Source organism: Tachyglossus aculeatus, unplaced genomic scaffold, assembly GCF_015852505.1.
Source record: "Tachyglossus aculeatus isolate mTacAcu1 unplaced genomic scaffold, mTacAcu1.pri scaffold_12_arrow_ctg1, whole genome shotgun sequence".
Classification (NCBI taxonomy): domain Eukaryota; kingdom Metazoa; phylum Chordata; class Mammalia; order Monotremata; family Tachyglossidae; genus Tachyglossus; species Tachyglossus aculeatus.
Window position 1 is genome coordinate 414,067 of NW_024044858.1, and position 26,562 is coordinate 440,628.

At 44.5% G+C, this 26,562-nt stretch overlaps 1 protein-coding gene across 11 annotated transcripts in view; it reads left to right on the top strand.

Annotated features, from left to right (window-relative positions):
- SEC31A (SEC31 homolog A, COPII coat complex component) overlaps positions 1–26,098 on the top strand; it is a 100,457-nt gene extending 74,359 nt beyond the window's left edge. For 3 of the 11 annotated variants that reach the window (XM_038742509.1, XM_038742516.1, XM_038742514.1), the window contains 8 exons: positions 259–391; positions 3,965–4,303; positions 9,494–9,532; positions 11,895–11,953; positions 13,519–13,797; positions 22,847–22,966; positions 24,393–24,464; positions 25,488–26,098. In XM_038742509.1, coding sequence (XP_038598437.1) covers positions 259–391; positions 3,965–4,303; positions 9,494–9,532; positions 11,895–11,953; positions 13,519–13,797; positions 22,847–22,966; positions 24,393–24,464; positions 25,488–25,667 — 1,221 coding nt within the window. In that variant the 3' untranslated portion in view covers positions 25,668–26,098. The remainder of the gene's footprint in view (positions 1–258; positions 392–3,964; positions 4,304–9,493; positions 9,533–11,894; positions 11,954–13,518; positions 13,798–22,846; positions 22,967–24,392; positions 24,465–25,487) is intronic. The other 8 variants (XM_038742512.1, XM_038742517.1, XM_038742515.1 and 5 more) reach the window with 5 other exon arrangements.
- Positions 26,099–26,562: the final 464 nt, after the last annotated feature.

Here is a 26,562-nt window from a genome sequence, read left to right on the forward strand (position 1 = left end):
TTAATGGCCTTTTCAGGGATGTCACAGACATCCTTTAGCTCTTTCATTCGATTAAGGTGGCAGAAGTATTCAATCTGTGCTTCTAGTTGTCTTTATTTCAGCATAGGTTCTTTTCCATATGTTTTGGAGAAAGACTGGGAAGTCTGTGGTTACGGCAAAGTTTTATTAAACACATATGCTACAATCCCCTTAAGGTCCTCCTTGTTATATTTTCTGCATCCATAGTAACCTTTCTATCTTTGAAATTCTTATTTCCAGGGAGACAACCCGCCTTCTCCAGGTTTCATCATGCAAGGAAATGTTAATCTTAATGCAGTGCCACAGCAGTCTACGTCTCCTCCTTATGGATACCCGCAGTCTGGGGGCCGACCACCATATCCACAGCCTCAGCGTAAGTAGCAGTGATTGCCACATTACTCTCTTTCCCCCGGGGCTCCTCTCTGCTTTAGGGAATGGCTGCCTCCTTCCAAGCTCCAGCATCATACAGGAAGAACAGTTTTCCTCTAGTGGCTGCAAGATTCTGCACAAGCCCCGTTTCCTTATTTGGAAAGCCAGTTTAAAGAAGAACCAGCTTTTCCTAATGTCCTAAAAATAAGGTGATCTTTTTGGAAGCAAAGTCAGCGTATGAGAACAGTGTTTCAAATAGGTGACTTCCAACCACATCTTCTCTGAACCCCAGGCCAGATCCCCTCCTTGGACACACTAAACGTCGTGCTAATAGTAGTAATGATAATATTAATATTTTTTGAGCACTTATTATGTGCTGTTTTAAGCACTGGAGTAGATACAAGCTCTTCAGGACACAGTCCCTGCCCCGCATGGAGCTTACGGTCTAAGTCAGAGGGAGAGTGATTTAATCCCTGTTTTACAGATGAGATAACTGAAGCACAGAAAAGCCGTGACTTTCCCAAGATCACACAGCAGACTCGTGGCAGAGCTGGGATTAGAACCTAGATCCTATGACTCCCAGTTCCATGCTCTTTCCACTGGGCCACACTGCTTTACATCACATGGCTGATGATAGGTATGCACGAGCATGTTGCTGAATTTCGTCATACCTGGGCACAGCTTTATTTTGAGTCACACGTCTTGAGGTATATAGACTGTGAACATGACCCTGTGTCTCTCCGTCCACCTCACTCCCCTGGAAGGTTATGCCCACAGACCTCTCCCTGCAGGACCTCAGGGCAAGCTGAATATATATTATCGAAATCAGAACATCAGTACCCTTTCCCAGGATCATGGTGGGGTGAGACCGGCAATGTTGGAAGCACTCTGGGACATCCGTACTCCAAGTTCCAGAATCATATGGGAAGTAAACTGAGAGCATGCTTCAGCCCGGATGTCCAAGTTTTAGCATTTTAAATGAGCAAGGGGTCGGTTCAAGACAGCTGACCCATTTGGCTAGAAAATCCTTTACTAAAGCATTTATGCCATTTTGTATATTGCTGTGGATATGGGATCAACCTCATCCTGCGTGCCAAACAGAAAGACTGGGGAATCTAATCCAACTCTATACCTCTTGCAAGCAGAGGGATAAAAAGTGATTTTTTCCAAATTCCTGAGCTCAGGGCAAGAGGTTAGGAGGATGAACTTCAACAGGAAGGAGAGTGAAAGGATACTGGAGGAGAGAAGGTAGTTGGACTATTGTGGACTAGTGGAAAGAACGCAGGCTTGGGAATTAGGGGAACTGGGTTCTAATCCTAGCCCACCACTCGCCTGCTATGGGACCCTTGGCATATCACTTCTGTGCCGTAGTTCTTCTCCCCCCATAGACTGTGAACACCATGTGAGACAGGGATTGTGTCTAGTCTGGTTGTGTTGTCTCTACCCCAGTGCTTAGTACACTGTTTGGCACATAATAAGCACTTAACACATATGGCCATTATTATGATCAACAATAATAATAAATGATGCAGCTGGAGGGGCAGTTGGAAGGCCAAAGAGGAAGAGATGGGCCTGAGGTTGAGTTTGGAACCAGGTTTTAAGGAATTTAACTTCTTTTTGGTGAAGGGGACAATAACTAGCGAAGCATTTTTGTAATCTGGGATTTTTGAAATTTTCGTCAAAGTGCTCCCAGCTAAGCAACTTCCATTTTCTTCCAATTACTTCTAAGAAATAGGTAGTTGCAGTAATTCACTCCTTTTTGACTAGCCGGATGGGCCGAATCCAAGTTGAGAGATGTCCATGGTTCAGAGGTTAGTAATATAGCTGCTGAGAATGATCTCCCTAGCCGAGGCGGGAGAAATTTTATAGAGCTAAGTGCCAGTCTGTTTGTTTGCTCATCATCCATTGTTTTATTAGCTGACAGAATGGAGTGATCCCTTTCTAGCTGGAGTGGCGGTGGAGCTGGGAGCATTGTTGACTCTCTGGGAAGTGGAGGCAAGACTCTGGGATGGGCGAATATCGACCAGGCGTTCTCAGCCCTAAATCCTAGCCGAAATAGCCCCTGGAGTCACTTCACGAGGCACCTAGACCCCCATTATCCTCTGTTGAATCCTAACACCCTCCAGTTCCGACCTTCCTGAGGCCAGCTGAGGTTGGGGACCTCAGCATTGCGTACCCCAAATTCCTATGCCACTATTGCTTCAGGGCCCCCCTGACCCTATCATCTACCTGAAAGCAAGGGGGTTACTGAGGACTATTCTACTTTCCAGGGCTGGTTGTGGGAAGCTGGCTGTGAAAGCACTTCCTCCCATGGCTTCCCAGATCCACAAGTCTCCCTGGCACCCAGTGCTTCTCCTGCAGCCCTACCACAGGCCAACCCCAAAATGATAATTTGATAATCTTTTGATTATAATTTCAGTCAGTAACATTTAAAAGTCCCTTTGCAAGAATTGCAAACAGAAATCCTGCTCAAACCTCATTTCTCTAGATCTAACACTTTTTTCCCCATAACCCTCTGTTCTCCTGTAGGTATCCCGGGGTTCACATTCCACTAGTCCTTTCACCCCGTCTATCAGGGTGTCCTACAAATGCCAGGGTCTCTCAGTGTTCTTTCTCCTCTTCTGAGACAGAAACTCCACTCCTCCAGAGTTTTAACCACTGGACCCTAAAGTTGGGTGTCCTAACCATAACCTGGAATCATCTGTGACCCCCCCCCCCCCCCCCCCCCGCCTCCTGTGTCCCTCCAGAGTCACAGCAACAAGCCTTCCCTGTAGTTAGCATTCCAGACACCCAGTTCATCATCCATCACCCCCAAAATGCTCAAGTGCTTGGGAGAATACAATATAACAATACAACAGACACATTTCTTGCCCACAACAAGCTTACTGTCTAGAGGGTAACAAGTTACGGTCATGTAAGGCATATTAAACCTGCCTCAAGGGAGGGTGCTCAAGAGTGAATTCTTTCTTCCCTCTCCCCACAAAGCCGGATGCTCGTTGGCCTGAAGAAGAAACAGGACTAACAAGCACATTTGCGGAGGTGAACTTGACTGCAAAAGTGTGGTAGGATGAGGGGTATGGGAGTTGTTAGAGAAGAGGACATGCAGGAGATCCATGAAGCTCTAATCTTGAATTCCTTTGTAACTTTTGTAGCTTTCTACAACAGCTAAAACAATGCTTATCCCACAGTTGAAGTTTAATAAGCCTGCTGTCTGCACAGTACTCTTCGGTGGCTGACAAGGGCCTAGGTTAGAGTGACTGTTCTGGTAGGCAACTGGGTACCAACCCAGTTAAGAGTTATCAGTTAACTCCAGGTGTGCCCCTAATGACTGAAAACAATGGAAAGAGGCTAATTCCCAGGGCCTAAAACAGAGCTGGACCCAAGGTGACCAGCATGAGACATATACAGCCTGCAATAACTATGATTGACTGATTGACTGACTGACTTTTAACTCTTGGACTGCTGTGCAAAAGGGAAGAGGAGGTAAACGGTCATTTCAGGAGGTGAGAAACTGTTCAACTACTTGTGATATAAAGTGGTTACTAATGAAATCTCCTTTTCTTCCCCCTCTATGTAGATTATCCACCAGCCCAGCCCTATCAATTTGGAACCGGGGGGCCCGCGATGTATCAACCCCAGCAACCAGTTGCTCCTCCTGCTTGCAGCACTTACCCTAACACCTCTTACATGGCTTCTGCTTCTCATCCTGGGCAGTCTCAGCTCTATGCAGGACAGCACCAGGCCTCTCCGGCTACCTCCAACCCCATTTCTTCCTTCTCTCCTTCCTCTTCTTCTGGAGCATCCTTCCAGCATGGCGGCCCAGGGGCTCCACCATCATCTTCAGCTTATGCACTGCCCTCCGGACCAACAGGTACACTGCCTGCTGCCAGTGAGCTGCCTGCATCCCAAAGAACAGGTCTGCGCTTGGGAGGAATTTGGATGGGCTCTGATCGTGTTTGTATATCCAATTTTGTTTTAGTTTTGGTGAATGGGAGACATTGACTTTTCAAAAATAATCTCCAGGGTGCCTCTAAAAGCAAAATCTCCCTCATTTGGAACCTTGGGTGCTAAGGGACTGATTCTGCTAAGGGATTGATTCTTCAGTGCAACAGCAGCCCAACTGGATAGATTTTCTTACTCCCTGCTGTCTGTGGTGAAAAGTGGGACTGGAAGAGACGGACCTACACGCCACTTGAACAGACTGATCTCACTCATTTGGGTTAGGGTTACTGTTGATTAGCTTCAAAATTTGAAGCTAATATTTAAAGCCCTTCACAGACCTCCCCTCTTAGGGGCAGTGGGTCCTTGATGAAAACATTTGTATTATTCAAGGTTGATTCATTCTCTGTCTCCGTGGGAGAGTAAATAAGCAAATTATCCCAAGAAAAATGAGAGTGGAATGAGTTTGATGGAAATGGTCACTTCTACAAAACAGATGACAAGGGCTGCCTAGAATTAGAGGACCTCACGAGAAGATAGCAGAAGGTTGCCCTTCTTTTGAGCAAAATCACCTGTGCCTCAGTTTTCCATTTTTATTGGCTACTGTGAGCAAACTGTAAACCACTGCTCTTGCTGAGGAACTAGAATTTGACTAAGTGAATATGGAACAATAATACCCCCAAATTACACCTCTGTTAAAGTGCTAATTAGCAACTTATCAAAGGGACTCATTAAATGAGTGAATGCTTTCCTTCAGACACCAGATACAGTGCATTGATTTAGTTGTTCAACAAGTCACGAAGCTATAATAATACGCAGGCCTTTGGGAAATAAGTGGTTAAATCAGTGAATTCCTCAGTCAAGCATTTAGAAAAAAGTGTGCCAAAATTATCAAGAATATTCTTGGTTAGGTCAGTCAGGTCCTTGGGGACAAAAAAAATTGTCTAAAAAGTATCAAAAAATCATAGATCAAGTAGAGATAAAACTTTCTGCGGATGAACTTGACCCACAATAGTAGCGCAAATCCTAGCATTCATTTTCACAAGAGGGGATTTTTTTTTTCCCTCAAACCTCATGGCTTTTTGCTCTTTGGGCCTTTTGGGCTAGCCTCTAAAACTCACTGTAGCTCCCACCCTTCTTTGCAAATGAGCCATTTGTAGGTTGAAGCTTCCTACCATTGCCAACTTCTGTTTTGGAACCCACTGCTAGGGCTAGCAAGATCGGAAGCTGAAGTGCCCCCCATCTGCCCTTCTCTCTCCTCCCAGAGAGTTAGCTGAGAGCAAAGAGTGAACTGGTTCATTTCTCACACCAAATCAGAGATAAATCTCTCCTCCATTTGTGGAGCAGCCCCCTTCCTCAAAACATAGGAACACTTGTCCCCAGGTATGAGCCTAAGTTAATAAAGTGAAGTCCATAGAAACAGCCACCCAGTGGAATCTCAAAAATTGAGGGATGGCATGTGCATGTTGGGCCTGTATATCTTTCGGGGAGGCATGTGAGTGTGTGTGTGTGCATGCAAGTAGAAGGGAAAGGCATGTTGTATACTTACAGCAGCAGAGTAACTCCTTTCATAAGGTGGCTAAGCCATATTTAAGCCTAAATTATTATTGCATGGCAAGCTGTGTTTATTAATACATTTTCTGTATTTTAGGGGGTCTTCAGACATTATAACATGACATATAGTCTGTTCTTTAAAACAAGGATCACATTCCTGATGAATCCCTCCTTAAGGAACATTTGCACTACAGTGCGCATATTGTAACCGCCCCCCGACCCCGCACCTATGTGCATGGGCTCCGTCATTTCTTAGACACTACATCGTGTTCAAGCCAGGTAGTTGTGCTTTGCCAGAAGAAAATTCCTTAATTCCCTAACAGTGTTCTAAACAAATCATGCAGTTAAATCGTACTCTGTGGGAGAATTGAGTGGATGAGTAATTTTGGTTGTGAAATTAGCTTTAATATGTCACAAAGTGTAGTTTGTGATTCTGTACAGGGCCCTAAAGGCCGGTGTCTTCAGATAGGCATCGACAGGGAGCTGGAGGGGGTTATAATTTCAGGGGCCAAGAGACATTATCTGGGCAAGAAGGCTTTGATGAGTATAGTGTAAAGAGACCTGCATGAGCTGAGGCCTGGCCCTTAGCCCTCGGGCTAGAGTGGGATGTGGAAAGGCAGATTTGGCTTGGGCTAGGAATCCTCCTTAACCTTTGCTCCCCAGTTTCAGACTCTTTGAAACCATATCCTCCCAGAAAGTGAGATAGCCGTGATGCTGCCATAAATTCATGCCCAGAAATCTTTGTACCTACTGAAACTACAGTAGGCATGCACACTCTTGCATCTCCTCCCTACATTTCCCCTACAAGACAGTGAGATCAGGCCGGGGCGGGAATCTCAGTGGGTGGACAGGGTGAAGAACTGTAGCACCATACTGAGAGCTAACTGTTTCTCTACTCAAAATTTTGGCCGGGGCTTCTTTGTATGCTATCTAGTACACAAAGTCACTATCAGTCAATCAATGGTATTTACTGAGTGCTTACTGTGTGCAGAGCACAGTACTAACACTTGGGAGAGTACAATAAAACAGAGTTGGTAGACATGTTTCCTGCCTTAGCTGAGACTATGGCTTCCAAGATTCTTAGTCCCCCATGTTTTCCCTTTCTTAAATACTCTCCTAGCAATCAAAGTAGATTGAGTTTAGTGTGATTTTTACAATTCCTCTTTCAACATTGGAATAAACTCTTATTTACTGGATTATCTCCCTCTATGCAGTCTCACATTTTTTAAACTCTTAGATACAGGATTATCTCCCTCTATGCAGTCTCACATTTCCTCCTGCCTTCAAGACATCTCTACTTGGATGTCCTGCCGTCATCTCAAACTTAACATATCCAGAACAGAACTCTTTATCTTCCCTCCCAAACCCTGTCGTCCCTTGAAGTTTCCCATCACTGTAGACAGCACCACCATCCTTCCTGTCTCACAAGCCCATAACCTTGGTGTCATCCTAAACTCCTCTCTCTTATTCAACCCACGTATTCAATCCACTACCAAGTCCTGTTGGTTCAACCTTCACGACATCACTAAAATCCATCTTTTCCTCTCCATCTAAACTGCTACCATGTTAATCCAAGCATTTATCCTATCCCGCTTTGATTATCATATCAGCCTCCTTTCTGACCTCCCTGCCTCCTGTCTCTCCCCACTCCAGTCCATACTTCACCCTCCTGCCCAGATCATTTTTATACAAAAATATTCAGTCCTTGTTTCCCCCTTCCTTAAGAACCTCCAGTGATTGCCTGTCCACCTCCACATCAAACAGAAACTCCTTACCATCACCTTTAAAGCACTCAATCACCTTGCCTCCTACATCACCTGACTATTCTCCTACTACAACCTAGCCTGCACTCTCTGTTCCTCTAATGCCAACCTACTCACTGTACCTCAGTCTCATCCATCTCACTGTTAACCGCTAATAGAATTTAGGGCATGTACTAGGGCTGACTTGGACTAGGGAAGTCCAGGAGGTGTGAGGTGACCTGGGATAAATGGAGTAGGTCTAGAGTCCAAAGGTCATGGAAGGGAATCTGTTTATTGTTGTATAGTACTCTCCCAAGCGCTTAATATAGTGCTCTGCATACAGTAAGTGCTCAAATACAATTGATTGAATGAATGGATGGGGGATGGGGAGTGAGTGAGGAGGCAGGTTAGATGTTTGTGGTCAGAAAACAGTACGTCAGAGTTGGTGACATTTGAGATGAGGCCTCTAGACTGTAAGCTCATCATGGGCAGGGAAACATGTCTGCTAACTCTGTACTCTTCTAAGTACGGTGCTCTACACATACTAAGTGCTCAATAAATAGCATTGATTAGTTGATTGAAGCATTGTTTAGAGATGATAGATAAGATGAAGCAAGTATCCAAGCTGGTGAGTGGTTGAGGTGAGATGGAATGAGGTTAATGGGGGGGACAAGAGGGATTGGAAGTAGGTAAGTGGGGGCAGTTTGATCAGCATTGAAGTCCCCAAGGATCAGAAAAGAAGGGAGTGAGAGTGGAAAGCTGAAAAGGCATCAAAATCAGCAAGGAATGCACAGGCGAGATCAGGAGGGCGGTAGTAGCTGTAGAGGCTAGTATAGATGGAGGTTAGGAGATTCTGAGGAAGAGGGAGACATGGAGGAGGTGAGAAAGAATGAAAGTGATAAATTAGGGAATGGAGCTGGTTGGTGCCTCCCTTTCCTATGAGATGGGGAGAGAGAAGAAAGAAAGTGTGTTGGAAGTGTAGGTATGGGAGAGACTATCATTAGAAGAGAGCCAAGTCTCGGTGATGGTGAGGAAGTAGAATGAGCAGACTAGGATCAGGTCAAGGATCAGTGGCAGTTTGCCCATAATGGAGCAATGTCTCCACAGACCACAGGGATATTGAACTGTGGGATTGGGACACCAAGGTGGGGATGGTGGGTGGGTAAGCAAAGGTCAGGAATGAGGTGCTGGGAGGTGTTGGGAGGTGATGGGAGAGGATAACAGAGGTTTGGGTAGAGAGTGGAAAAGAGATAATACATTGGGGTGGAAACCTCACCATTATGGGGTTCAGTTGCTCTTGTGAAGATGCCTTTGAATCCCCTGCTGGGTTCTGGGGTGGGAAGGGGTGAGTAGATGCCGACTTCAGTGGCATGGAGGGATCTGGTTTGAAGAACAGGTATCAGGTACCTTTAAAATTCACCCGTGGCCAAAACAAGTTGCTGGCATCTTTGGCTTTGTCATTGAGCAGAGTCTGTAGTTTGGGTTCCATTTTTGTATAGCTCTCCTCTATATCGATAGCTATTTTCAAGCCATGTAAAGTCTTTTTTCCCCCCTGCCAACTTTCGGACCATCAGAGCTGTTCACCACTTTTGAGGACTAGGTTCGAAGAAGGAGATTGTTTCAATTTCCCATTTCCTCTAGAAGAAAGTGATTCTCTAGGTTCATTTCACCCTGATGTGGTATAAATGCATTGTCTTGATCCTCAGATTAATAAATAGTAATATTTCTTCATTGTAGACATTTCTTATCGCAAAGGGGAAAGTTAATTTTTTCACACAGTTTTAGGAGGAAATGAAAGAATAAAATGAATTTGAGTCCTTAAAATCTTTTTCAGCATTAATATTTCAGTTACTTTTTCATTTTGTCTGCAGAAGATCTATTTATTGAAGACCAGGGATCTATTCTGAAAGGTGAATTGGCCATAGTATATAAGTCTTTGGAACCTTTAAATCACCAAATGAAAAACAATGAATAGACATCTTCAATACTGCATGTGAACTTTTCAACTGATCAAGGTTGCTTTTTGCTAAGATCTAATTGAATTAAATTTATAAATGAATTTACTGAAATAATTACATCTGAAATTTTAGCCACTAAATTTATTCTTTACTCATTTTAATAGAATCATTGCGGGAAAGGGAGGGGAGGGGTGATGTATGCCTCATCACCTACAGAAAGATGGATGACGCCTTAAACGGGATCCTTGTGGAACTGCAAGTGGTTGGGCAGTGACCTAGTTATGCAGCTTTTGGGTGATTGATGGTGGGGTACTGGGAGCAGCAAGCTGGTAGCTTTTTCCTCAGCCACCTTGCCCCTCCCACCCTTTACCAACCCGCTTAAAGGTTGGGAGGTCTGTTAGCCAGTCCACCTTTTTCCACTGCTGTTAGATGTTTTCCTTAGAAAAGGGAAATGTAGTTAGTGGAATGTCTCAAGGGGTGGCCTTTTCCTTGAACTCCATCAGTGGAAAGAACACGCCTCCTTTGTTAGCTTTCCTTTTGGAGCTGACCCTCCAAATCACGTACATCCCCACTAAATAGTTGTCAAGGACTTACTGCCCTAGTGTGCCCAGTGTCTTAACAGAATCAAATGCTGTCTTGTGTTTTAAGAAGATTGCACTGATTGCTTCTCCCTTATCTGCATGGTCTATTTTTTCTATGCTAGAAGGAAATTTATTTGTTTGCTCTTCATACAATGTTGATTGCTTTCTAGTACCGTATTAATCGATGATATTTACTAAGTGCTGATTTGAGTAATTTGCTCCTTTGTAGGAGTCCCTCTTAAAATGTCTAGTCTGTAATCACCATTCATCTTTTTCCTAAAAGACATGCATAAAATAATGGACAAAAATGCTCTAATTTCAAAAAATGATAAGCCATGCAGATTCTAATAGCAGTAAGGCATCATGTCAAGCAAAACCTAAGGCTCAAGCACCGTGGATATGAAAAGCAACAGTAAAACACAGAGATTCAATAGGAAGAGGTGTTTTGATGGGCTATCACACAGATTCTATTGATTAAATTTGTTCAGTGGAAACAGTCTTCATAGCTCAGGTTCAGATAAGGGAACAGTGTTGTCTTTCCCTTTAGGAAAGCACTTGTTCTCCCTTCCCCCTTTCTTTCACCCTCTTACCCCTCATTCTCTCTTCCCTTCTTTCCTCATTTATAGAGCCCTGTACATGGTGTTATAGCATCAGTGGCTAGTGGAGATGGCTCTAGCCTGGAAACACACAGGCTCCACAGATGGAAAGTGAACCAGCACTGCAAGGAACTGGTTTTATGTATTCCTAGTCTAAAATGTACTGAATTGTCACCCACTCACCCAGAACAGATTGAATCTCCATTAGACAAGTCATCTTTGAAAATGAAGGACAGCTCAGCAAGAGCATTAGAATTCACACTCCGTCTGAATTCCCCCAGGTCAATGCACATATCAATCCCCTTTGGTCTTAGAATATCCATTCCTGCCAAACCTAGTGAAAGCCTTCTCACCGGATTGTTCAGTCTCATCCTGAAGACACTCTTCCTTTTTATACTGAGTTAGATCCTGATGGTGACACTGAGGTGAAGCTCTCTAATGCATTCTCTAGATTATGATGCCGATAACCTAGCCAGATGTTGACTTAGATGCTTTTCCCCTCTACTGGGGGTGCTTAATAAATAAGATTGATTGATTTACCAGTCATCCTAATTCCTGTTTCCTGCCCTCTCTACCTTGACAGAAGAAGGATTATTTTCACCAAGTCGGTTTGAGTGGATAGACTTGAAGCCTACGTACAGAAGTTGCTGGTGATTGACAGCAATCTGAGAACAATTCGTTGCATTCATTTGACTTAGTGGTTATTCTGCCACATTCAGCCTCTGCTAAGAGTTTACTGAAGCTGAATTACTCTTTTGGGAAATAAGAGGCTTTTAGTTGGGAATGCGAGAAGCCTCATTTAGCAGATTTAAGACATTTGTTTTGTCTTTTTCGGGAGGAGAGAAATTTAAGCATATGATCAGTGTAGTTTTCAAAAAGCTCAAAAACTCTAGGCACGTCGCAATAGCTTTAAGCAGAATTCATTTCACAATTCTTGATCAAGTGAATGATTTGGATGGTAACTATTCAAGGCTCTCACTGACAATTTACACAACTCCATTGTTAAACAGAAGACTGTTGTCTACAAGTTTTCAGGAAGGGTTCAGACAGGATTTAGAGGCTAGAACAGACTATTCCCTCTCTTTCGAAGCTTCTCAAATAAGCGTCTTTACAGAATGTTCTCTTCCTCTGTTACAGGACCTCAGAATGGCTGGAATGATCCTCCGGCTCTGAATAGAATTCCAAAGAAGAAGAAGGTAGTGGAAGACACTTCTGATACACCAATGCCCTCTTCTTCTCTTCCAGCTTTGTTTTATATGAGTTCTGGAGACCGTAATGTGCTGAAACTGTACCTGCACAACCAGTAGTGGGAGTATAGAGTTAAAGTGGACAATTGAACATGGAGAGCCATAAGACAGGAAAAGGTGTAAATTCCCAGCAAGAAATCCTCTTCTAAAAAATCTCTTCAGGCTTCCAAAAGACTAAGATTCTAGAGGAAATGTTCTGTTCAGAGGTTAGAGTATAGTCCTCTGAAAGCCTTAAATAGTCAGTCCAGAACAGTTAGTGTTTGTGGAGAGATTGTGATGGGGTTAAATCAGTGGATAACCAGGTCAGGGAAGAATAGGGATGAAGGCTATCTTGACACTGACTTCCCTCAACTCCTCTTTGTCCAGGCTATTTTCCTAGTCCCATCTACCTGCATGCCCCTTAATTTCACACCCAATTAAAATTCCACTGCAAAGTCTTCCTAAGAAATTTGGATGCTGAAATATCAGCAATTAGCATACTGGGGTGAGAGAACAACACGCAGATATGATGGGTTGGACTTGGAGCCTACTTGTCCTAATTGTGTATATATCTATAATTCTATCTATTTTGGTGTTATTACTGTCTGTCTACTTGTTTTGTTTTGTTGTCTGTCTCCCCCTTCTACACTGTGAGTCTAAGGTTGGGTAGGGATTTTCTCTATCTGTTGCTGAACTGTACTTTCCAAGCGCTTAGTACAATGCTCTGTACACAGTAAATGCTCTATAAATACGATTGAATGAATGAATGAATGAATAATTTACCCATCTTGAACCTGTCCCAGGCTTCTATGATGGCTGCTTAGGATCTATAGATGGTTTGTAAGTAGGTTCTATGGGCTAGTTCCCCTGGTCCCCATAAAGCAACTTGACACCTGCCCACCCCCCCAATTATTTATTATCCAAGAGATTAGGGTTGAAGTCAGCGCTTAACTGCCCTCTCATTCTTCTCAGTACTTGATTTGCTGAAGCCCAGTTCCTAGGGCCTAGTATAAGGAATATGCATTTGTAGTGTCAGTGGATTCCTATCCCATCACCAGCAATGAACTGATTTGGTTGGTTAGTAGCTAGCTGTAACATTTTTGAGACCCCACAGTGTTAAATACAATACAGATCCTACACCTGAGAAATATGTGCTACCTAGGGTCCCAGAGTCTAAGTTAAATGCTCCTGGTCTAAACCAAGTTCAAGACAGATTGGTTCTGAAAAGCAGATAACAAGGAATTCACTAAGAAATATTTAGGTTTAGCCCCTTTTTGTATTGTCTCTTTTGGAAGGAGAGAATTTCAAGTGCATCATCAGTATAGTTTTAAAAAAGCTCAAAATCCCTAGGCATGTCACAATAGCTATAAGTGGAATTCATTTCAAAATTCTGGACCAAGTGAGTGATTTCATTGGTGAGTATTCAAGGCTCTTGCTGACAATTTATGCAACTTCACTGTTAAACAGAAGACTTGTAGGGAAGTTTTCAGGTATGGTGTTACATCATCCTTACCACTGCCCTTTGTCTTTTAAAGGTGCCTGAAAATTTCCTGCCACCTGTTCCCATCACCTCGCCAATCATGAACCCCCTGGCTGACTCACACTCCCAGATGCTGCAGCAACAGCAGCCCTCAGCTGCATCAATGCCAGCCCAGGCCACATTCCCACCGTCACACCTTCCAGGAGGGGAGCCCGTTCTGCAAAACTCTTTTCATGGGCTGCAGCAGCCCCTGGGCCAACCACTCATGCCACCGTCTATCTCCAAGTCTAACACAGAAGGTGCTCCAGGAGCACCGATTGGAAACACCATACAGGTAATGGGGTCCTGGAAGAGAGAATTTGATGTGGTGCTACTAAATCCTTCTGAGGCGACTTGTACAGTTTGATCTGAGGGTATCATCTTTGGGAGTGGTGACCCTCGCTGCTGTTTGACACCCCCAGCTTCATTCCCGGATCCCTAAAACGACTGTGAGATTTTCCAGTCAAGCCTAAAAAGCCTCAGAAAGGTGACGTTCTGATCTGTTAGCCTGCCCTGCTAGAATAATCCCTGCTCTATTTGGTCCTCTGTAGTTCAAAAGAAAAGTTTGTTGGATCAGGTATAACTTTGGTACAATCCAGAAAGGAGCAACTTATTTTAAGCACAAGCTTTGAGAGGTAAGGTGGCCTAGTGGAAAGATCAATGACTGCAAACAACAAACACAGTAAAATAACACAACTACATACAGTGGAATCCAGAACAGTAGATCCCACAGTGGAAAGATCATGGACTGCAAACAACAAACACAGTAAAATAACACAACTACATACAGTGGAATCCAGAACAGTAGATCCTACACTGGCCTGTTCAGTGTACTGCACTTTGACATTCACATCCACCGATGTGCCATTACCTTCAGATTTAAAGGACGGTGATTTTATATCCTGTTTGGGTCTTTTTTTGGTTGGCAAGGGTGGTGGTTGCTTTGTTTTTTAGTTTTCTGGAAACTCCTGGAACAGTTCAAATTTTTCCTTCCCATGAGGCCGTCATAAAGTGGGAGAAATTATAGATTTCTGAGGTATCTCAAGTCAGAAGAGGAAGGGCCCCTTTTTATACCTATTTTAAATAGGTTCCATTGGCAATAGAATTATCACTGTTATGATATCTATGGGGTGTTTACTTGATGCTAAGCCTTGTACTAAACCTGGTTTGGTACGAAATAAGCAACTCGGTTCTGGATGCTTTCCCACAGGTAGTAGTAGTGTTTATAAAGTAGAACTCTGTACTAAGCCCTGGGTGAGAATAAACAGGTGGGAATTAGATCTGGTCCCCTCGAGGGACTTATAAGTTTGGGGAAGAGACACATTAGAAAAATAGAAATAAAGTATAAACAATGAGCAAATTATAGTCAACAATCAAGATTAATATTAACAGTTCACAACATTAAAGAAGGTTTCGATCATATTTATTGGGTATTTTGTGCAGACTCCTATATTAAACACTTGGAGAATACAGTAGACACAAACCATGCGTTTGAGGAGCTTAGAGTCAAGCGGAGAAGAGGGACATAACATAATTTACAACAGAGCAGGAGAATGGAAAATGGATGTCTGGATGAGTACATGCTTAACAATCAGTGGTAATTACTGAACATTCTCCTCAGTGCACAGCCCTGTGCCAAGCAGTTGGGAGAATATAGTATAGTAATTAGACGTGATCCCTGCCCTCAAGAAGCTTACAAGAAATTTCCAGGAGAGACTGACATTGAAATAAATTACAAGGTAAAGGAAGCAACCAAGTATAAAGATATATATATAAGTGCTTTGGGGTGGGGTATACAGCAAGTACCTAAGTGCTTAGGGGGTTAGGTACATTCATTCAGTCATATTTATTGAGCACTAACTGTGTGCAGAGCACTGTACTATAAGCTTGGGAAGTACAAGTCGGCAACCTATACACGGTAAGTGCTCAATAAATTCGATTTAATGAATGAACATATAGAGATGGTCCCTACCCAATAACGGGCTCACAGTCTAGAACGGGGAGACAGACAACAAAACAAAACATGTAGACAGGTGTCAAAATCGTCAGAACAAGTAGAATTAAAGCTATATGCACAATAATTTAATTAAAATTAGAATTAAAGCTATATGTACATGACTTCCCCCTGCATTAATTCATTCAATCATATTTATTGAGCACGTACTGTGTGCACAGCACTGTACTAAGCACTTGGAAAATGTCCAAGTGTCCAGTATGTCCAAGACTGAACTCCTTATCTTCCCTCCCAAACCCTGCCCTCTCCCTGACTTTCCCATCACTGTTGACGGCACTACCATCCTTCCCGTCTCACAAGCCCGCAACCTTGGTGTCATCCTCGACTCTGCTTTCTCGTTCACCCCTCACATCCAATCCATCACCAGAACCTGCCAGTCTCACCTCCGCAACATCACCAAGAACTGCCCTTTCCTCTCCATCCAAACCGCTACCCTGCTGGTTCAGTCTCCCATCCTGTCCCGACTGGATTACTGCATCAGCCTCCTCTCTGATCGCCCATCTTCCTGTCTCTCCCCACTTCAGTCTATGCTTCACGCTGCTACCTGGATCATCTTTGTGCAGAAACGCTCTGGGCATGTTACTCCCCTCCTCAAAAATCTCCAGTGGCTACCAGTCAACCTACGCATCAGGCAAAAACTCCTCACTCTCGGATTCAAGGCTCTCCATCACCTCGCCCCCTCCTACCTCACCTCCCTTCTTTCCTTCTACAGCCCAGCCCACACCCCCTGCTCCTCGGCCACTAACCTCCTCACTGTGCCTCGTTCTCGCCTGTCCCCCCGTCAACCCCCGGCCCACATCCTTCCCCTGGCCTGGAATGCCCTCCCTCCGCACATCCACCAAGCTAGCTCTCTTTCTCCCTTCAAAGACCTACTGAGAGCTCATCTCCTCCAGGAGCCCTTCCCAGACTGAGCCCCCTACTTCCTCTCCCCCTCCTCCCCCTCTCCATCCCCCCGCCTTACCTCCTTCCCCTCCCCACAGCACCTGTATATATGTATATATGTTTGTATGTATTTATTACTCTGTTATTTTATGTGTACATATTCTATTTATTTTATTTTGTTAATATGTTTTGTTGTCTGTCTCCCCTTTCTAGACTGTGAACCCACTGTTGGGTAGGGACCGTCTCTATATGTTGCCAACTTGTACTTCCCAAGTGCTTAGTACAGTGCTCTGCACACAGTAAGCGCTTAATAAATACGATTGAATGAATGAATGAAAGCACAATTCAGCAATAAAGAGAGGAAGTCCCTGCCCACACCAGGCTTACATTCTAGAAGGGGGGGGACAGACATCAAAACAAGTAAACAGCCATCAATATAAATAAATAGAATTATAGATATATACATATATACATAAGTGTTGTGGGTTGGGGGTGTGCAAAGGGAGCGAGTCAAGGTGACATGGAAGGGTGGGGGAGCTGAGGAAAGGGGGGTGCTAGTCTGGGAAGGCCTCTTGGAAGAGGTGAGCCTTCAGTAGGGCTTTGAAGTGGGGAAGAGTGATTGTTTGGAGGATTTGAGGAGGGAGAGCATCCAGGCCAGAGGTAGGATGTGGGCCAGGGGTCGACGGCGGGACTGGTGAGAACGAGGCATAGTGAGAAGGTTAGTACAAGAGGAGCAGAGTGTGCAGGCTGGGATTTAGGAGAGAAAGGAGGTGAGGTAGGAAGGGGCTAGGTAATGGAGAGCTTTGAAGCCAATAGCGAGGAGTTTTTGTTTGATAATAGAGGTTGATAGGCAACCACGGGAGATTTTTGAGGAGGGGGGTGACATGCCCTGAACGTTTCTGTAGAAAGATAATCTGGGCAGCAGAGTGAAGTATGAACTGAAGTGGGGAGAGACAGGAGGTTGGGAGGTCAGAAAGGAGACTGATGCAGTAATCCAGTTGGAATAGAATGAATGATTGTATTAATGTGGCAGCAGTTTGGATGGAGAGGAAAGCGCGGATTTTGGCAATGTTGTGAAGGTGAGACCGGCAGGATTTGGTGACGGATTGGATATGTGGGGTGAATGAGAGAGTGGAGTCAAGGATGACACCAAGGTTGTGGGCTTGGGAGATGGGAAGGATGGTTGTGCTGTCCATAATGATGGGAAAGTCAGAGAGAGGGCAGGGTTTGGGAAAGAATATAAGGAGCTCTTTCTTGGGTATGTTGTTTTAGGTGGTGGGAGGACATCCAAGTAGAGGTATCTGGAAGACAGGAGGAAGGGAGAGAGAACAGGGGAGGAGATAGAGATGATAATTGAAGCTGTGGGAGCGAATGAGTTCTCCAAGGGAATGAGTGTAGATAGAAAATAGAAAGGGATCAATAACTGAACCTTGAGTAACCCTTACAGTTAAGGGATGGGAGGGCGAGGAGGAGCCCGCGAAGGATACTGACAATGAACGGCTCCCAAGATGCCTCACCGTACCTCGTTCTCGCCTGTCCAGCCATCGACCCCCGGCCCACGTCATCCCCCGGGCCTGGAAAAAACCCTCTCTTGACCCCACCTCACCTTCTAGTTATCGTCCCATATCCCTCCTACCATTCTTTTCCAAACTCCTTGAACGAGTTGTCTACACACACTGCCTAGAATTCCTCAACAACAACTCTCTCCTCGACCCCCTCCAGTCTGGCTTCCGTCCCCTTCATTCCACGGAAACCGCCCTCTCAAAGGTCACCAATGACCTCCTGCTTGCCAAATCCAACGGCTCCTACTCTGTCCTAATCCTCCTCGACCTCTCAGCTGCCTTTGACACTGTGGACCACCCCCTTCTCCTCAACACGCTATCTGACCTTGGCTTCACAGACTCCGTCCTCTCCTGGTTCTCCTCTTATCTCTCCGGTCGTTCTTTCTCAGTCTGTTTTGCAGGCTCCTCCTCCCCCTCCCATCCTCTTACTGTGGGGGTTCCCCAAGGTTCAGTGCTTGGTCCCCTTCTGTTCTCAATCTACACTCACTCCCTTGGTGACCTCATTCGCTCCCACGGCTTCAACTATCATCTCTATGCTGACACCCAGATCTACATCTCTACCCCTGCTCTCTCCCCCTCCCTCCAGGCTCGCATCTCCTCCTGCCTTCAGGACATCTCCATCTGGATGTCCGCCCGCCACCTAAAGCTCAACATGTCGAAGACTGAGCTCCTTGTCTTCCCTCCCAAACCTTGTCCTCTCCCTGACTTTCCCATCTCTGTTGACGGCACTACCGTCCTTCCCGTCTCACAAGCCCGCAACCTTGGTGTCATCCTCGACTCCGCTCTCTCATTCACTCCTCACATCCAAGCCGTCACCAAAACCTGCCGGTCTCAGCTCCGCAACATTGCCAAGATCCGCCCTTTCCTCTCCATCCAAACCGCTACCCTGCTCGTTCAAGCTCTCATCCTATCCCGTCTGGACTACTGCACCAGCCTTCTCTCTGATCTCCCATCCTCGTGTCTCTCTCCACTTCAATCCATACTTCATGCTGCTGCCCGGATTATCTTTGTACAGAAACGCTCTGGACATATTACTCCCCTCCTCAAAAACCTCCAATGGCTACCAATCAATCTGCGCATCAGGCAGAAACTCCTCACCCTGGGCTTCAAGGCTCTCCATCACCTCGCCCCCTCCTACCTCACCTCCCTTCTCTCCTTCTACTGCCCAGCCCGCACCCTCCGCTCCTCCACCGCTAATCTCCTCACCGTACCTCGTTCTCGCCTGTCCCGCCATCGACCCCCGGCCCACGTCATCCCCCGGGCCTGGAATGCCCTCCCTCTGCCCCTCCGCCAAGCTAGCTCTCTTCCTCCCTTCCAGGCCCTGCTGAGAGCTCACCTCCTCCAGGAGGCCTTCCCAGACTGAGCCCCTTCCTTCCTCTCCCCCTCGTCCCCCTCTCCATCCCCCCATCTTACCTCCTTCCCTTCCCCACAGCACCTGTATATATGTATATATGGTTGTACATATTTATTACTCTATTTATTTATTTATTTATTTTACTTGTACATTTCTATCCTATTTATTTTATTTTGTTGGTATGTTTGGTTTTGTTCTCTGTCTCCCCCTTTTAGACTGTGAGCCCACTGTTGGGTAGGGACTGTCTCTATGTGTTGCCAATTTGTACTTCCCAAGCGCTTAGTACAGTGCTCTGCACATAGTAAGCACTCAATAAATACGATTGATTGATTGATTGGAATGCCCTCCCTCTGCCCATCCGCCAAGCTAGCTCTCTTCCTCCCTTCAAGGCCCTACTGAGAGCTCACCTCCTCCAGGAGGCCTTCCCAGACTGAGCCCCTTCCTTCCTCTCCCTCTTGTCCCCCTCTCCATCCCCCCCCCACCTTACCTCCTTCCCTTCCCCACTGCACCTGTATATATGTATATATGAAGCTTGGCTCAGCGGAAAGAGCATGGGCTTTGGAGGCAGGGGTCATGGGTTCGAATCCCGACTGCCAATTGTTAGCTGTGTGACTTTGGCAAGTCACTTCTCTGGGCCTCAGTTCCCTCATCTGCAAAATGGGGATTAAGACTGTGAGCCCCACGTGGGACAACCTGCTCTCCTTGTAACCTCCCCAGTGCTTAGAACAGTGCTTTGCACATAGTAAGCGCTTAATAAATGCCATCATTATATGTATATATGTTTGTACATATTTGTAACTATTTATTTTACTTGTACATATCTATTCTATTTATTTTATTTTGTTAGTATGTTTGGTTTTGTTCTCTGTCTCCCCCTTTTAGACTGTGAGCCCACTGTTGGGTAGGGACTGTCTCTATATGCTGCCAACTTGTACTTCCCAAGCGCTTAGTACAGTGCTCTGCACACAGTGAGCGCTCAATAAATACGATTGATGATGATGATGATGATGATGCCAACCTACACACTGTATCTCCATCTCATCTCCAACCTCTTGCCTACATCCTGCCTCTGCCTGGAATGCCCTCCAACTTCATATTTGACAGACAGTTACTCTCTCCACCTTCAAAGCCTCCTCCACATCTCCAAGAGGCCTTCCCTGACTAAACCCTCATTTTCTTTTCTCCCATTCCCTTCTGCATTTACCCTGATTTGCTCCCTTTATTCACCTCTCCCCCCACCACAGCCCCACAGCACTTATCTACATATCCACTGTTATTGCACTGTTAATGTCTGTTCCCCTTCTAGACTGTAAGCTCACTGTGGGCAGGGAATGTGTTTGCTATATTATTATTATATTATAATAATTATAATATAAGTGTATATTATATTTTATTATTATAGTATAATTATATTATATATTATAACTATATTATTATATTGTACTCTCCCAAACACTTAGAGCAGTGTTCTGCATGCAGTTAGTGCTCAATAAATACGACTGATTAATTGATTGGGGTAGAGACTCAAATGCATAGGTGATAGAATAGATGGGGAAATAGGGTACGAGATTGTTAGCATAAGAATCCAGGTCCTCTGACTCCTAGGTCTGTATTCTTTCCACTAAGCCAGCTATTTCTCAAAAAAATGTAACCAGACCCTGCCGCCCATCTTCCCCCCAAGAGCTGGTTGTAATGGCTTCAGGTTTTCCAGAGTGTAGGGGAGTGAGAGCTCTGTGCACACCTTGATATAGGAGGGTTTCTGAAACCTGAAATAATAACAATGAGCATCTTCGTTGCTGCTTTCCTTTCTAAAGGATGGCAACCAAAACTGGGTAGAATTTTCCTTCTATTCTGTTGCTTCCCCTACTGTAATTGATGTTAATGTCTGTCTCTCCCACTAGACTGTAAGCTCCCTGAGGGCATAGATCATGTCTGCCAACTCAGTTTTACTCTCCCAAATGTTTAGTATAATGCTCTGCACACAGTAAGCACTTAGTAAATGCTTTCGATTGATTGATCTTATGAAATGCCAAATGAGATTTTCCTCAGTGCTTTGTACCTGAACTTTTGGCCCCTATCACCCACGCCAGTCAGTCTTCAGAATATGTCTCTAATAGCCACGTTCAGTATGTCAGCAGGAGAGGATTTGTGGACTTTCTTTTTCCAGGAAATGCAGCATGTTCACAGACTACAGCCTCTATGGATGTGGGGCAGGAAAAAGCTCTGAATTTGTCATCCTAAGACCCAAAAGTCTTGCCACACTGGGTCAGCTTTTCAGAGCATCCAACCAGGGGCTGTCTTGGATAGGAGATTCAAGATGCTTGAAGGAATAGTGTGCTGGTTGCCATTCTGAAATCCCAAGAACAAATTATAGAACCCTTCCTGTAGTGACATATTACAGACTCCACATTCATTAGACTATTTAACCCTACTTTTGTCTTTAATCTTGTGATCATTGTTGAGCCTTTTGATATTTTCTGCAGTTTCTGCTGATTGTAAATTGCACCCAATTGCCGCATGTTCTAGGAATGAGAGAATCCTAGAATTGGGAGACTGAGTGAATGACTAAAGCATCTAGGACAGAGAAATAATAATAATAATAATTGTGGTATTTGTTCAGTGATTACTATGTGCCAGTCAATGTTCTAAGCACTGGGATAGATATAAGATAATTGGGTTAGACCCAGTCCCTCTCCCTCATGGGGCTCACAGTCTAAATAGGAGGGCGAACAGGAGAACTGAAGCACAGAGAAGTTGTTACTTTCCCAAGGTCACACAGTGGCAGAGCTGGGTTTAGAACCCAGGCCCTTGCTCTCTCCACTTGCAGGCCACACTGCTTCTCTAAGAATAGAAGTGTATTATTTTCTGTAAAGGCCTCCACAACCTTCCTTGCTCACCCTTGACAGACAAGAAGTTCTTCCTTACCCTGGCTTGTTCACATTCTCTCCATTAAAAAATAATAATAGTAATAATTATACCCTCAAAAGGGCCAGCTGAGTTCTTAAGCTTCTTTCTCAATTGATCGGTAGTATATATTGATCATTTACTATAAGCAGAGTGTTGCACTAAGTGCCTGGGAGAGTACAGTAAAATAGATTTCGTAGATATGATTTCTGCCTTCAAAGAGCTTATTGTCTAGTAGGGGAGACAGACATTGAAATAAATTATAGCTAGGGGTTACTGCAATCCCTTTAGCCTTCCCCATAGAACTGATTTTCCATTCTTTCTCTGGAACCTCTCCTGTCTAAAATATGGTGACCAAAATGGTGTAGAATTTTCTAATAAAGGTGCATATTCACCTCTAATGAGATGTGAAGATGGCTTCTTTTTGTTCATTTTGAACCTACACCTCCAAGCTTCAGTAAGTTCTTAGGGGGATTTATTGAGTAACAATTCAGTGTTCACACTATTCTGAGTTCCTCCTGATTAGATTTGTCCCTCTGACTGTTTAAACAAGTAAATGTCTTACTGCAGTCAGAATCTGAACCCTCTTTGGGGCTAGAAACCTCTAAGACTATGTTGTTTCTTGTAGCAGGTGCAGGCATTGCCAACAGAGAAGATTACCAAGAAACCTATTCCAGAAGAGCACCTTATTCTCAAGGCCACATTCGAGGCCCTCATCCAGAGATGCCTCTCCTCCGCCACTGATCCGGTATGTGTCTTCTCTGCTACTCCGCTGAAGCAGACCGATGGGAAGTATAAATGTTTGTTCCGGGCCGCTACCTGGGCATAAATGAACCTGAACATTATGACAATTAGGGAGTTGCTAGTCCCTGAGAGGGATGAGGTGGTGAATTCTAACATGAAAGAACATTTCAGACAACAGGCTCCATTAGGAAAAAAGTCCTCTTGGTGTACCAGAAAAGTCCCTGGAGAATGAACCTGAAATAGCAGGTTTACTGCCAGGAAAAGCTCACTTTGAATTGGAGGGATGTAGGAAAACACTAGCTAATGAGTTTATTTAGCTTATCCTATTCTCTGTTGGTTTTAAAGGATATTTTTCACCGTGGGGGACTGGTTGGGATAGTTTTTCATTGGTGGTCCAATTTAATGCCATGGAGTTAGGTGGTCCCGTGGAAACTGTCCCTTGCACAAACTCATCCGTGGGGTCAGCACCAACCAGGATGAAATACCAAAGTCATAGTGGCTATCTCCTTGCCAAATCTTTGGGACTTTGTTTTGATCAGGAGCTCATGAGAACCAGTCATTTACTGTGAGTGTTAGTGAAGGCCTACAACATAGTTACCTCTGAATAACTGATGCTTTTCTCTGCCAGTTTATTTGTGGGGGTGCCTCATTACAACTATCCTCCATTTAAAATATCTCCTTTCTCCCCACATGCCCAATACTTTAGCATTAAACACCTGTCTTACCTCAGTCGATGGTATTTACTGAGCACCTGTTGTGTTCAGAGTACTTGGGAGAGCATACGAGAAATAAAAAACCCATCCAAAAAGACAAACAAAATGATTTACAAATACTATGCCTCTGGCAAAGTAAGAATGTGGAAGATGAGCTAGATGAATAAATAAATACACTTTTTCTTCATTCTGATTTCCCTAGAAGCTAGAAGATTTTAGGTTTTCAAGCTGTTCCATGATATATTTAGTGAAGAGGGAAGTGATGTGACTGAGTGGTTCAGGAATGGTTTAAAATATTATCTTTCCACCTTCCTGGGATTCTTCTTTAGAGCAGCTTCTCAGGAAATTTCCTCAGCCAGGGATGGGTTAACCCGAAGGGTTCACAAGGAGGGAATCTCTTTTCTGAGGGAACACAGCTCGGTAGGGATGCAGAATGGATGTCTGGGGAAGTAGAACAACTTTTCAGAGCTCTTTGTAGTCTGCATTTCAAGGATTTCAGGTATAGGTATTTGTTGTCATCTGTCCTATGTCTCAACAACAACTATCTTGTTCTGAAATCTTGGACACATTTAACTGTAATTTTCCCATCTAGAGAAAGGAATACTGTAGGTTTGGCAAAGCAGTGTATAAAGGGCTCCCAGTCTATTAAATGGAAATTCTATTGCCTAGGCCGGCTTACTGTCTTTGTGTTGCTCAGTACTTTGTCTTCTTCTGCAGCAAACCAAGAGGAAGTTAGATGATGCCAACAAACGCCTGGAGTTTCTCTACGATAAGCTTAGGGAGCAAACAGTAAGTTTCTTGGGGAGAGTGGGAAGAAGAGGACCCATGTGGCCTAAGTATGTGGTGGAGGAGTATTGAAGCAGGACAAGCTGATTCCAATATGCTGCCTTTTGAGTCTAAAATCATTGATCTCATTCGTCTCTCCATCATGTCTTTCCCAAGTGTCACCAACATATTGTCTACAGGACCTGTTGACCAAGAAGGGAATACAGTGATGATGGCTCTGTCACTGTCCAAGTCCTGAGGTTTCATGATTCAAGGGAATAAATTTTGTTAGTCCTTTTGCTGACTGTCGGATGCTGGCCTTAGACAGGCTGACCTTCTTGTGGAGTGTGGAATCTAGACAGAATGAGACTTCTTGGAGTTTTCTGAACAGATTTGAAAACACTGCCCATTCCCCTTTACTTCACCTCTCTGTTCCAAGTCCCCTAGGACAAGGTTGGAGGGCATCAACTCTGAAACCCACAGCCAGGTGGCCAGGCAGGTGCATTGAGAGAGACTCCATCAGGTTCTGCTCTCTGGCCCCAATTCTTCAGAAAGAAGTCCAAGTTGGGAGAGTGGATTAAGTGGGAGGATATAATTCTATGTGCAGAGGACCCTTTTCTCTTCCGGTGAACAGAACTTCAACATCATCTTCAATAGTATTTATTGATCCCTTACCGTGTGCCAAGCACTGTACTAGGCGCTTGGGAGGGTACAGCAGAGTTTGGTACATGTTCCCTGCCCTCAGTAAGCTACAGGAAGAGGAAAGAGAAAGTTGGGGAGTGTGGCTATTCAACTAGGAGGAACAAGCACAAGGATAATGGAAAAACTTAGTCTTTTCACTCAAACTGGCTTCCTTTGCTGCAAACTATGACTTTCATGGTCAGGTTCCAAGGCCCCCAGATCCATTAAACTTGATAGCTGCATCAAGGAATCGGTTATGTCTTCCCAGTGCTCGGGATCCTTGTGAGTCTGGCGTGTGGCGTGCTTTAAGGCTTGGTGAAAAAATCGTCTTTGTTTAAATTCCCGTGTCTGTTACCTTTATTTCAGCTTTCCCCTGCCATCATCAGTGGCTTACACAGCATTGCCCGGAGCATTGAAACCCGGAACTACCCCGAGGGACTCAACACCCACACCCATATAGTCAGCACCAGCAACTTCAGTGAGATCTCTGCCTTCATGCCTGTGCTTAAAGTTGTTCTCACTCAAGCCAACAAACTCGGAGTGTGAGGTACCGGGAGGGTTCCCAACCAGTCCTGCCATTCTTCCAAGGAAACCTGTCTTCCCCCACCCTCCCAAAGTCTGAGAAACGGACCAAGCATCAGGCCACACTAGCATGCCTCAGTAGTGATCAGCTGCCCTGGCAGATATACTCACCTTCAAGCAACCTCAGCCCTGGGTTGTTGGGGTTTTTTCCTCTTTTTATTCTTTTAATGCCCGTGACTATTTCTCTCTTCTACAGATCAGGTATTTAATAACGCACTCGCACACACAAAGCTACCAAAATGAGCGTTATATTGATAAAAGGGATTTTTAATATCTTGCTGTGCTGTTTAAAAAACGAGCATTTGGTTTAGCATAAAGCTAGGCTTAACACGTTTTCTTTTTTCCTGACTCCCCTTCCCTTTCATATCAGTCAAATTAAAATATATAATCCCGTTTCAGGTGTCTTTCATTTTGCTTTCCTGTGAAATTTTGTTCAAATCAAACAGTCAGTGGTATTTATTAAGTGCTAACTGTGTGTCGAGCACTGTACTAAGTGCTTGGGAAAGTACAATACAATAGAGTTGGTAGATGCGATCTCAGGCCACAAGGAGCTGACAGTTTGCAGGAGGATCTTAAAGCTTGCAGTTTGTGTTTTGAAACTTAAAATATCTCTCAGGACTTAGAAAATTGCTTTGCTAAGAAATGGGTAGCAGAATTCTGGTATCCCTGACCATTTTTCACAGACCGAATCAGAGTATGTCTCAGGAAAAGTTTAGAAAAAACTAGTTTCCAGACAGTTCCTTTTAGAAGGAGGCATCCCCACATCACAGTGCCTGCTTTTACTCCTAAATCTCAGCAAAATGATTAAGAAACCTGGTCTTCTAATCATTTTACAAGCCGAGTGGGACAGCTCTTCTTT